Source organism: Armigeres subalbatus, unplaced genomic scaffold (assembly GCF_024139115.2).
Source record: "Armigeres subalbatus isolate Guangzhou_Male unplaced genomic scaffold, GZ_Asu_2 Contig423, whole genome shotgun sequence".
Lineage (NCBI taxonomy): Eukaryota > Metazoa > Arthropoda > Insecta > Diptera > Culicidae > Armigeres > Armigeres subalbatus.
The window spans coordinates 263,742-277,327 of record NW_026943176.1 but is presented as its reverse complement, the minus strand read 5'-3'; the positions used below and the strand labels follow the sequence as shown (position 1 = coordinate 277,327).

At 39.7% G+C, this 13,586-nt stretch overlaps 1 protein-coding gene across 1 annotated transcript in view; it reads left to right on the top strand.

The window, feature by feature from the left end:
- The window catches only part of LOC134204146 (uncharacterized), a 38,505-nt gene that overhangs the window by 13,403 nt on the left and 11,516 nt on the right, over window positions 1-13,586 (top strand). Inside the window, 5 exon segments of the mRNA XM_062678971.1 lie at window positions 3,219-3,634; window positions 3,699-3,854; window positions 3,983-4,919; window positions 5,029-5,821; window positions 5,823-6,357. Of these exon segments, the coding sequence (XP_062534955.1) occupies window positions 3,439-3,634; window positions 3,699-3,854; window positions 3,983-4,919; window positions 5,029-5,821; window positions 5,823-6,357 (2,617 nt within the window). The 5' untranslated portion in view covers window positions 3,219-3,438.

Here is a 13,586-nt window from a genome sequence, read left to right as displayed (position 1 = left end):
CGTATGTCATTTGACTTATTTGTCTAAAACTTTTTTTTAGGAGTAGGTAGTCTTATATTTTTCATCAAAGATACATTGCAAGGCGGAGGCTGAGGCTCGAGTGGATTTTTTTTCGAATAACATTTTGCCTCCCACGAATCAGACTTTTTAACAGAAATGCAATGTCCAGTTAGACAAAGTTATAGAACCATTTAAGCGCTATAAGTTCGTTACACCTCATATTAAATTTGATATCGTGCTTCTGAAAAAGGTTTTGAGAAAAAAGACATGGGAATGCCAATGACATTTTACAACGGTCGTGCTTGAGCACATTACAGAAATTGAGACTCCATGGGAAATCACGGTTGGTTGCAAATCCGACGATCCACTGCTCGCAATAGATTAGTGATCAGTAGAGGATGGAATCCTTCCGACTGGGATCTTGTATGTTCATGGGGAGCAGAATCGCGTAAGTACTGTATTCCGCTCTGCTCCAATATGAACTATGAAGTGATGATAACTCCATTCTTCACTTCGAGGACAGCACACCATATATTGACAATTTGTTAAACAATCCGCAGACCTTACAAACGTTTCTATCCGTCTCTGCATCTATTTATCAGAGAGTTCTCCAAGCTTTTTGTGTTAGATTCTCTGGAGAATCAGTTTGACAAAATCAAGTTCTTAAGGATCATAGTCCTCTGGGTTTCTAAAAAAAATAATTCATTTTAAGTTATTGCTCTTCAAAATTATCATTAACCAAATTATGATTTAAGTGTGACCCAACGCCATCTGGACAACCTACTTAGAACCTCGTATCGATGTCAGTTCGAATGTGTAGAATCCAAACTGAGTTCGGAGTTGTCAACTGTTCTTATCAGTCTTGATTCAAATTCATGCTGTTAAATAATTTTAGTTAAATATTTGTAACGGCCTTATTATATTTTTTACTACTGATACTGATATTTTGATAGATCAAAAGCAACAGTATTAAAATTTTGCATTGAAATGTGTTTCTCGCGGTTTTGTTTTTGAAGTCGAGGATTTCGCGGTTTGGAATTTGGTCATTTTGTACCTGCCCTGCAAGTGGCGCAATACTCCTTCTTTTAAGAACCATGTGCTCGATTGGAACAACTGATTTGACAGCAAGCGCGCCTTTCCAATTTTGACACTGCGTCTTTTTGTTATGAGTGCAGCCTCTTTAGACGTGACCATGCAATGCGACGTGACGCGGCAGTTCAGTTTGACAGATCATTGATAATAACAAACTGTTATTCCTTTGCGTAAGTCGTGTTTACTGGCGGGCATCTTATGGTCATTTATACCAAATGGCACATTGTATTTGAAACTACAGTTTCTAATAATTACTACAACGGCACTTGCACATCTAACTTATTAGGACAAATTATTTTATGTATGGTCTTGCGATGATGTTTGTAAGAAAAGAAGAAAATGAAATCATGTTCATCTATATATTCTGTTTTCTGGGGAACGGTACATTCTGGGGAATGGAATTCTGTGGAACGGTTTTCTGGGGAATATTATAGAACCGTGTGTGGCGGTGAATGATAAACCACCACGAGCTCGCACAAATCTATAATATATCCAGAATATAGATACAACTGGAAGGGTACTATGGGCAGGACATGTTGCAATAATGTACATCAACACTGCAAAAATGGTGCTCGTTTCGGACCCGGCAAATACAAAAAGGCGAGATTGGTGCTAAGTTCCCAAAAGTGTGTCTTCAAAATTTGCACACATACACACACAAACAGACATCACCTCAGTTCCCCGAACTGAGTCGATTGGTATATAACAGTGTGTCTCCGGGCCTCCTATCAAAAATTCGTTTTTGGCCTTTCCGTACAATTTTTTTGTACGAGAAAGGCAAAAATGTCATTTGTTGCTAATTCGAAGTATGATCAATGATTGAAAAAATTGTCAAACAAAACTTTCGTTCAATTTCTGTGCGATTCGATTCATGACACTGTGATTATCAGTCGAACACCCTACCAACTACACCAGATACGCTTGCCGTTGCAGGATGATGTGACGGTTGAATGACATTCTACCAAGTCACCAATGACTACTTTGTTTCAACATCTCAGGTCCCAACCAAAAATATTTGATGACGATTATTGAAAAGCAATGGTAATTGTTCGATGAAAATGCTTGCCAGCGTGCAAGTCTTTGTAATAAGGCAATCAATTAAGCAAATTAAAATGTGAATCCACTTCTAAATTTTCTACAATTTTTATTTGATACTTGCTTAAGATTTAATATCGGGCTATACTAAAATGTAGCTGCAAGCATTGTGTAGCTGCAACTTCCCGACAAATTCAATCTAAAAAAATATCTGTATGTAGATTTCATAGGCCTTTTATCAACGAAAAATGTTGATTTTTGGGTATCTCGAAGGACGAAATCTGTTGAAACACATAGAAGATCTGTTCCGATTACAAAACAATGTTCTACAAAGTTTTGAGGATAGGTATGGCTTTCATTTGGTTGTTGTTGCAATTAATTTCGTTCATCCCACTCAGAGTTACGATTTTTTTTAGGGGCAAAATCATGCCGAAAACACTAAATCGATTTGAAGCACACCTAAATTTCAACCAATTGAGCTGAAATTTTCACCAGAAGTCTATCTTAGCATAAGAATTGTGAATAACAGTTGACTGGTCGACTTTAAGAAACTTTTTGAAATTTGAACAGATCTAATGATCATATTGCATATCACATAGTCCTGTCATATATACTTTTGAGATTTAGAATATCTTAAATGAAACAAAATGTTACATCAGTGTGTTTATTTTTTGTTGATTTTTTTGTGGGGTCAACAATGGTTCAATCATTAAATTTGAAGGTATTAATCGATTAAAATGAAACCGTGTCAAAAAAACCTGAATACACTCCGTGTGTAGTCTAAATTGAAGTTAGACCAGTGTAACCGCAAACTAGAATAATGTAAATTCTTCAGCTTGATAAGTTTGCTCTGTGTTCTCTGGTTTCCATAATTCCGAAAAGCATAATTCATTGTAATTGCAGTCTAACAAAAGAGTTTTCTATTCCCAAAATGATGTTTGCTGCACTTCGATTTCTCGTTTCTGCTGCAAACAGTGTTGATGTAAGCAGAGCATAAAAGGAAAACACACACTTCAAAAGCACATGAATGTTTGTACACTGGCCGAAGCATATTTCCTCATCTTTCGCATATTTTTCCTTTACCTTTGCAGCCATCTCCAACTGCACCAATTGAAACCAAAACGAACACACTGACGTCGTCCACTGGCTTAAACGCGTTCCACCTCGTTGCTGCTGCGCCAAGTGCCAAGTGACTGCAAAACAACAGTAAATCAAAAAGCTGCACCGAAACGAAGGGAAAAGTTCAAACACCTCTTCTAGGCCATCGCATAAAACTGCCACAATTAATTAGTTACTAGGCCTGGAAAGAATATGGGCAAGCGACATGCCGTGGAGATTGAAAATCACCTCTACGAAACACCCCAGAAACGCCAGAAGGTGTCCTTCGAAACCCCCACCAGCTGCAGTCCGGCTTTGAATGTGAGCTTCCAACTGACGCGGGAGTTTGTCGACGGAACCGTACTGACGGATCTGTCGCTGAAGGACTGGCGCATCGGGAAGCCAATAGGTTGGTGGAGGCGTGAATTAACGATAGTCAGATTACATTACACTGAAATTGTTTTATTTTACAGGCAAGGGAAGTTTTGGGGAGATCTTTCTCGCATCGGACAACATTACCAAGCCAGTCACAAGTGACAATGCCAAGTACGTGGTCAAGATCGAACCCCACTCCAATGGGCCTCTGTTTGTGGAGATACATGCACTGCTCAACACGGCTAAAAGAACAGGTTTGTTATATATTTTAATTATAATCACTCCAGGATTGCATATTTCGCACGTCTTTTGTTTGATGTCTTTATTAAGTGAACCAAACAACTGTTAAAACAATTAAATTATATGGTTTTCTCTTTCACAGACACCAGTCCCATTCCCCCGGGCATGCCGGAATACATCGCATCCGGGTCGCACTACTTCAAGGATGAGCGATATCGATTTCTGATCCTGGAACGCTACCAAAGGGATCTGCACTCGTTGATCCGAAACAGACGGGTCGATCCGAAAAGTATTCCAATCATTGCTTGTCAGATATTGGACGTCCTGGAGCATTTACACGACAAGGGATACGTGCATTCGGACATCAAAGCGGAAAATTTGATGATAGGGAAGGTTCCCATTTCGGAGTTGGACAACGTCAAGAGCGCAAGACTCGTGATCCAAAGTTCTACTCCTAAAGTTGACCAATTGCCAGCTCCCAAAAAGACTGCACCCGATGGTGAAGGATATAATGGTTTGCTTACCTCGACGCCGACGGTTATGGTGAAGAAGGCAGTCGAGTTCAGTGGATCGAATCCGGTGCGGTCCTGCCGGGGAAATGGAGTTGCCGAGTCGGAGACCTACCAGAATATGGTGAAGTCGCACTATCTGCGTCCGCTGAAGAACATCGTGTACCGGGATGACAGTGACGATGAGGATACGAAGAACAGAAACAACAAACGCAAGCGAAAGAAGGATGGAGATAGCAGCAAATCATTCTTTTATCGCATTACGAGTAAAAATGTGGGTGAAAATTTTAAGCAAATTGACGTGCAGATCAGTCAAAATGGGTCAACGTTTAAAGTGAACGGCAAGCAAGAGGATGACAAAAAGAAGCACAAACAGACTCCCACCGGTAAAACCGAAGAACGAATTCATTTGATTGATTTCGGTTTGGCGTCGAAGTTCATGGACAGCACGGGGCAGCACCGACCGTTCTTCATGGACCAGCGACGTGCCCATGATGGTACGCTGGAGTTCACTTCCCGGGATGCGCATATGGGTGCGCATGCGAGGCGAAGCGATTTGGAGTGTTTGGGGTAAGTTGAAAGAGTCGGCAATCAGAAACTCACAAGGCAACTCTTCAATACATTTGCATAATTAATTACAAAAACTTACTTATTATGAAATCATGTTCTTTCTCCTCAGTTACAATCTCATTTTCTGGAGCCGTGGATTTCTCCCATGGAAGGACGAAAAAATGCTCAACCAGCCGGAACAGGTGCACCGCATGAAGGAGTACTTCATGACCGATGTTCGGGAGATGCTCAAAACCATCTACGGTGAAGACTGTCCCAAATATCTCGGCGACTTCCTGCACTACGTCGGCGGATTGACGTACGACGAGCGACCGGACTACGACTATCTTCGGTCCCTGTTCTTCCAGGAGCTGCTGCGACTGGGCTACAAACCCAAGTCTCGCCTCAAACTCGTAATCGAAGACATCGTCAAACACAGTCAGAAACTTACCACACAGGACGAGGCGGAATCCACCAACAAAATCAACCACGTCAAATCGTTGATGAAGTTGGGGGTGCTCCCGTACCGTGAAAGCACTCTGCACAACAAAACCACATCGCCGAAGAATCTTCGCTCCAAACGAGACAGCACGAGAACTCCGGCCGACGGGAAAGTGAACGGAACAAAAGGTTGCTCTACCGCCAAGAAAGAGAAGAAATTCTGCTGGTCCGACATCCTCAGCACCGATCCGGACCAAATTGCACGCGAGCGGGCGGAGAAGGAATTCGAGCGGGCCGATCAGATAGAAGAGGTTGTGATTAAATATAGCGGCAATCCGACGTACGCGATTCGCGAGCTCGAAAACAAGACGTCGAACGCTTTGGACTACATAGAGAGCGAAGACTACATCAAAGGGTACACCAAACCGATGATGGATATTCTGCGGAAGCGACAATCGCAACTCATGCGGGATATCACCAGGGGCAAATGGATTTAGTAGTAACGGTGTTAAGAAACCACCCGACGTCAAGGCGCGGGATAAGACAGTCCGTGTTGAAAAACCGGAAGAAGTGGAAAAAGAAGACGATGAAGAGGAAGAAGAAGAAGACGGTAGTGGTAATGAGGCGGAGGAGAGTGAAGACGAAGTAGCAGCAGAAGAAGAGGAAGAAAGTGGTGAAGAGGAAGAGGATGAAGAGGCAGATTCCGGAAATGATGATGTTGATAGTGAAGAAGAGGAAGAAGAAGAAGTACTGAAAGTGAAAACAAAGCAGATCCATGATAGGAAAAAGTTAGCTCAGGGTAAAAAGCAGCTAGTGCGGAAATTGGTTCGAACAACGAAGACCCCAACAATTAGGAAAGAAGAAAGTGACAGTGATTTTATTAATGACGTCGAAGAAGAGGAAGAAGAGGAGGAAGAAGTAAACTTGTCGGACGTTGAAGAGCAGGATGAACAAGCGGAGGACCAGGAGATGGAAGGCGCAGAGGAAGAAGCACAGTCGGAAACTTCTGAAGTGATAGGTGAGTTTTGCTATATTTTTATGCCTTTCGCGTACATCACAATTGTACTAGAAGGCAATACTTTGACTTCTGGGTATGAATATTGGAGTCAGTTAAGGCCTCTTACGGTGTCATTCAGAATAGACGATTGCACGAGCCAAAAACTCCATACCTATAAAAAATGTAAACATTGCCCTCATTAAACTTCACTCGCCATTTGAACACGGTTAAAAAAATGTCAATGACGTCATGATGCAATGGTTCATGGCTGCTGAGCGGCTCACCAACACAATCTTACAAATACCCACTTTCTCACTCCAATTAGCACGGAGTATGTAGTTTGTTTGTGATTGAAAGAACCACATCTGATTATACTAGAAAAAGTATTAGAACTATGTTAGAATCTTAATCTACACATTGATAAATTATCAAACCATATAGTGCTCATTTAGCGTCGATTCAATCAAAATAAAACTGAGTGAAAAAATTTCCTCCTCCCGCCACGCATGCTAACGACGTCGTCGGTTGCTCGTCGTCGGCAGCGAAAATATGTAAAATATCGAAAAAATAATAAATCTCATTCCAACCAGTTATCTATTAATGTCATAATTATATCTTCATTATCCTACTTTGGGACGTCTTGAAAAATCAAAAAGAAAACGCAGTAAATTTCAATTATGCTATTTGTGTGTTCGAACAGCTGGCAACAATGTCGCAAGATGTGAACATAATCAGCTATAGCATCATGAAAAAATAAAACATAAATCTCGGGTACTTATTCAAAAGGACGTATGTGATTTTGCAAACAAAGATTCAAACGTCGTTTCACCGCGAATTATCCTCACAGACAGGTAGGGGAAGCCTTCGACTACCTGTTGGTAGTGTTGGTTTGCAGGGGAGTGCTATCAGATTGGTCATATCGACGTTTGAATCTTTGTTTACAAAATCACATACGTCCTTTTGAATAAGTACCCGAGAAATATCGTCGTAAATCAAAGCAAATCTGTTGATTTTCGGACACATTTCGTTAGTTTATGCCATAGTCAAACAGTATTGAGAATTCCTGTGTTCAACTCGGACTGAAATCGTTCACATTAATGCAATGTTTACGGTAATCGGATGTTAACAAAAAAGGAGTTATTTTCGTCTATCTTGTCGATTGGTATTCAAGTTTCTCACAACTACTAATCTTGCGTTGATAATTTTTATGGTACACTTACAAAGATATTGGGTGATCGGCCACCTAAAGAAACCGTTCCGAAAAGCACCGAAAAGCTCAAAAAATCATCATTCCAATGTAGTTGACTTCTACTAGGGAGTATTACCTTTCATATTACGTCGATGAATGGTGAAAAATGCGTTTGGAAATTGTTGGAATGCATTTTTGAAAATGTATTAATTTCAATGATTCTATAACATTCCCCAGAAAACCATACCCCAGAAAACCATTCCCCAGAAAACCACTCCCCAGAATGAAACATTCCCCGAAAACCATTCCCCAGAATGCACCATATCCCAGATTTTTTTTTCATACCCTTAACAAGATTCCTGCAATGATGAAAACACATTTTGGCAACCAAAAAACTGGAATGAAAAGAACGGCTTGAGAAAAAACTACAAATAAGTACAGTTCAATCTGATATAATATATTATGTTATACAAAGTGTTGTCCTTAGTCTTCAAACTTAGACTAATGAATATTAACATAATATGGTCCATGGTTGGCCTTACAATCACCTTTGCATACAATGGAGCTTAGTTGAGCAAAAAATGCTATGACAGTTTTCGAAACATTTTCACGCTTAAAATGTTACTTTTCTTATGGTCTTGGTTCGCTTGATTAAGTGTACCGCAATACTTCTTGTTTCGGCGGATTATTGTAAGGATTCATTTACATGAAGTCTTATTTCTGTGAAAGCATTATTATTGTGATCAGTCTTGTAAAATGTCATTTGCATGTCATTTGACTAATTGGATCATATCTTTCTTCAGAAGCCAAATTTACTTTATAATTTTAGATGTACTCATAACGATTGAGTAGTGCTATATTCTTGTCCAAGGGTACATTGCTCTAAACATAACATATGAGGCTGGAGAGTGAAATCTCTCCAAAATGTCACGTGTCATTTGACATAATGTCATTTGAATGACATTTTACCTCCCACGCCCCAGATTACATATTTACAACAATGTCTTGTCAGACAAAGTTGAAGGCACATTTATACGCCTATAGGTTCGTCATACCTTATAAATTGATAGCTAACTTCTGGAAAAAGTTCTGGGAAAATTATGCAAACGAATGCAAATGACATTTTACAACACTGATTGTGATAGAAAAGTGTTGAAGTCATTCCAATGTTTTAGTTGCCACCCGTTATAAGCCTAAATCAGTCATTGAAAAAAAATGACCTTATTATATCGAAATGAGTGTTTTTCTAGAAGCGTTCAATTATGATTCACTTTATTCCCGGCAAACTCTTATAGTAACCTGGGATTCCTATGTACATGGGACAGTTATGCGTGTAACGGCAGTATTTGTATTTTTTTTAAATTTTATTCAATGAAACTGTAGATTTTTATCAGTGCGGGTAAATTCATATTTCAAAAGAAGGCATCATCCACTTGTTTGATATACTCCGGGCAAACGCGTGATTTGAAAGAAGGCGTATTTCAGGCAAATGTGTGAGTCAAAAGAATGTATCACTAATTTGCCTTTTTCCGAGCAAATGCGTATTTTAAAAGAAGGAATCATTCGTTAACCTTATTTCGGGAAAATTCGTGCCTTTCAAGAAAGAATTATTTACTCATTTTTATATTCTTGTGCATTATTATGGACAAACGCATGCGTAGCACAAACATATTAAAAACTCCCTATACAGGAAAATGCGAGCTTTAAAATAAGGAATCATTAACTTAATTGCCTTATTCCGGGCAAATGCGTGGGTCTCTATTTCTATTTATTTCCTCAATCAAGGCGTGTTTCAAAATACAAAGATTTTTTTTCTGTATTGGGGTGAAGCCAGAATAGAAGTGACCGTGCGATGCGACGTGACGCAACTGTGTAGTTTGACAGTTCATTGATAATAATAGTTATTCCCTTGCGTGAGTCGCGTCGCATCGCATGTCCCGTTTAGGGTGCGGCTAGAGTAGACGCGAAATGCGAAGTGAAGCGTTTATACACTTTGACAGCTCCTTATTATTGATTGTTATTCATTTGCGTGCAATTTTCGCGCGACGTTGCGTAGGCGATTCTACTCTGGCGCACCCCTTAGGGTGCGTCTATGCGATTTGTCAGCTCCTTATTATTGATTGTTATTCCTTTGCGCAGGGGCGTCTCGTGGACTTTTGCTACACCTGTTCTACCATGCTGATAAAAAATATTCATCAAGCTGAGTGGTTTCGAATGAAAGTTGGACATTTAATCTAATATTACAACCTTTTCTTGTACAACTTAACCAAATATTTTAAAAACAATTTAAATAGAAAATATTTACAAAACAATAAATGACTTATTTTTCTCTTTTCTAACAGTTTTAAATTTAGATGCACTTAAAATTTTAGACTCTCGCAAATCGTCTAAAATCTAACTTGGTAACAGTTGGCAATAACTGGATATTGCTCAGAATAAATATCTTTCATATCGGCTCATTCCACCATTCAGGGTACACGGGTCCCATCGCCGCTAATATTTAAACTCTCACATATTTTGAGATTACAATAATTATTATTGTTTGATGCGACCCCAGATTGTGACGACCAATGAGTCACATTTAGAAGCTGAAATGTGTTCCAGTTATTTAATTTTTCAAATTTAGTGAAAACTATACCTTTTCTCTAAGTTGATTAATTTCTACTCTTTAAAAATGCAAACATTAATTTAATATTGTTCTTGATACATTGCATAATCATTACGAGAAAAAAAAACAGACTGTTTCCAATTATCGGCGCGAAAGCGTGCGCGGTGCGCCTTTCGGCAAAGCACAGCCCGACACTACGATCGCGTCTAACCGAAGGTGCGTCGCGTCGTTGATTGTTCTCGCAGCGCGTCGAACGGGTTTGACTCTTGCGCGCATAGCAGAACTTGCAACTAAACGTGCTTGCTTCGCATGCGAAAGAGGATGATGTGAGAAAATGGAGAAAGCTGGCAACGCTCACGCTGGTTCTCTGCGCGCGGAGAACGAGTGAGCATACAATTTGACAATAAAATTTGACTTCTGGCAGCGCTGCTGTTGGTTCTTCATATAGATCGTACGACTGGCAAAAGCTTTCTATGTGATGGGGTGTGGTTTTTCGGAGAAACACACATTCAGCTGCAATTTGACTGTACGCCAAGCATGTGGCGTTAACTTGATCTGCCTACGAAATAGTTGGTTTCTTTAGATATTTAGATGTTAAAATCATTGGAAATATTACGTGAAGCTTTGTTTAAAAAATTTACTGAGTAAATTATTTGCCCTAATAATTAATTGCCAAGACATTAATTTCTTACCTCTGACCTAAAAATGGTTACCTGTTCCATGGACAGGTAGAACGTATGGACGAGTCGCCCCTGCCTTTGCGTGCAATTTTCGCGCGACGTCGCGTAGACGCATCTACTCTGGCAGGCACCTTATGGTCATTATGCCAAAAGGCACATTGTATTTGAAACTATAGTTTCTAATAATTACCACAATGGCCCTTGCACATCCAACTCATCAAGACAATTTAATTATGGTTGCGATGATGTTTGTAAGAAAACAAGAAAATTAAATCATGTTTATTATTCTGTTTTCTGGGGAACGGTACTTTCTGGGGAATGGTTTTCTGGGGTATGGCTTTCTGGGGAATAGTATAGAACCGACTTCAATGTGTGTTCCCTGACTATACGGGGCAATATGAGCCACCATTTGGGGCAGTGTGGGCCACCCATCCGAAACGTTTTTTTGGGAGAGAAAAGTGTGGTAATATGAAAGAATATGAAATTCCTTCAACAGTTTAGAGTATTCCATAACAAATAAAATGAATAAACCGCACAATAGCGGACCGAATCGATTTGCTACTCTTCACCGTTTGAACACCCACATTTCAATTGATCAATGTTGTAACTTTTCCGTAATGAATGTTACATAGATGATAATATTCTTGTATTTGGCAACTGAAATTTGAACTTGTTTTCATATTAAGGCCTGATATCTTGCTCTGTGCATGTATGCCCATATTGCCCCATAAAGACTGATTTTGGAAAAAAAAAGTTTTATGATAAATTCAGCTTTGTATCACTACAACCTATTACAATAAAATTATTTTACAAACATAGAAATATAAACAGTTTACAATATATTCAACAAATTCAAAAACTGACGATCTCTCTGTGCCCCGAGAGAAAAGTCCAATGTGTTACCAATTGCGAGATGTGACGAGGTTTCCTTAAAAGATTTTTGTCCATCAGTCAAATCCCGCAAATGTGTTTCCATTGCGTTTTGCATTTTGTCTACAACAGCCAAGCCGTTGAATACATAGCTCTATTTGGTGTAGGATTCAGATCTTATTTGGGCACCTCGAATTAATTTGTGCCATATGGCATCAGCAATATAAAGTCTGTGTCTGGGACTTCCTCTATTTATAGTTCTAATGGTCTATCTTCTAGCCCAAACATAGAACATTCAGGAATGGAACATTCATAAATCCACTCAAACAATTGTCACTAACATGTAAGATAATATGAACCGTAACATCATATGTGCACAATATTCAATTATAATAGATCTTTTGATTGTGATGCATTTTTGACCTGTATTTTAATCAGTTTTGTGGCAAAACCTTATTTATTAACTTCAAATCTTATACGAATTTTGCCTATGCCGCGAAAATTTACATTTTCAAGTGTATTTTCATGTTCAAATTGAATTTTAATGCGGTTTTCACGTTGAGGCATATGTGGAGCGTTCTCCTAAAGATCATATAACTTTTACATGACTTGTCAATAAGTTCAAAATAAGGGTGGCTCATATTGCCCCGTATGTTCATATTGCCCCTACAGTTATAATCGCCCTGTAAGCGAACTGTTGCTGTATATCTCCAGACTAAAAACTTGCTGTTTACATCAAATTTCTCCACGAGGAGTGTGGTGTATCTAACCCATCACTTGGTGTCATGCAGCAGAGGTACTTTTTTTGTTTATCTAACAGGGATGTGGCCAGTGCCTGCAAGGTCGTCGGCTCTTGTGTTTCCAGGGATGCCGTAGTACTGCATTCGCAGATGCGAATTTGAAAATACCTCGCATTAGCTCTTCGATGAACCTACGCCGAATGGAGTATCCTTCTCCACTGAACTCGATCCTGGGCCAATCGCTTCCAGTCGCCCTGAACATTGAGCGCCCTCAGGTCCAGTGTTGGGAATTGTACATTAAAACACTCTGATTATGGGAATTTTTACGTTTTTTTCAGTCAAATTTCATGCACCAAATCAAGCCGAAACCGTTTGCCAAAAAAATGTACGCGACAATATTTTGCCGATGAAGCAAACTAGGGTGGCATTAGCCTGTGCACGCGGGGATGTCGACCACCTGGGTCGACATGAGATGACATTTCAATCATTTTGGTCTTTGTTTGTAAACATTGGCATTTTTCTTATATGATATTGAAATAAGATTCTAACACAGTTTGATAGATACCTGAACAACCTGAACATATTTGACATTCGAAAAAGTACAGCCGACGCGCGTGGTCGTGATAGTAGTTACTGAAGATCAAAACTTTTAAATCTAAGAGGGAAAGCAGCCGAATTCGGACGACGCAGTAAGAGTGAACAAAAGAAAAACTATTTGGAAGAAGAAGTGAAAAGTGTGTGTTTCCTTTTTACAAATCTGTTGAAGAAAAATCGATTCGCCGGGGACGCCATTTTGGCGCAGCAAGATGGAGGGCAGAAATCAGGAACCGCCTGATATTCAAAACCTACCGGGGCAACAGCAAGAAAATGAAGGAATACTGGACTGGAGCATGCTAGGAGCAGCGAGTTGGCAAACACAAAACGACATTACAACAGGAGCAAGGACAACTGGACCTCGAGGGCGGAGCACAGTCGGAGAAGCAGTGAACATAACCTACAACAGATCAGATCAAGGGCCATACCGATTGTATTTCGAATTGCGGGATACGAACAATGGAGTAAGACGAATTAACAAATACTCACTCGGTAGCAAGCTGCGAAAAATGGATGGATACAAAAAGCATATCGAAGACATGAAACAAGTGGGAAAAAATCGCATAATG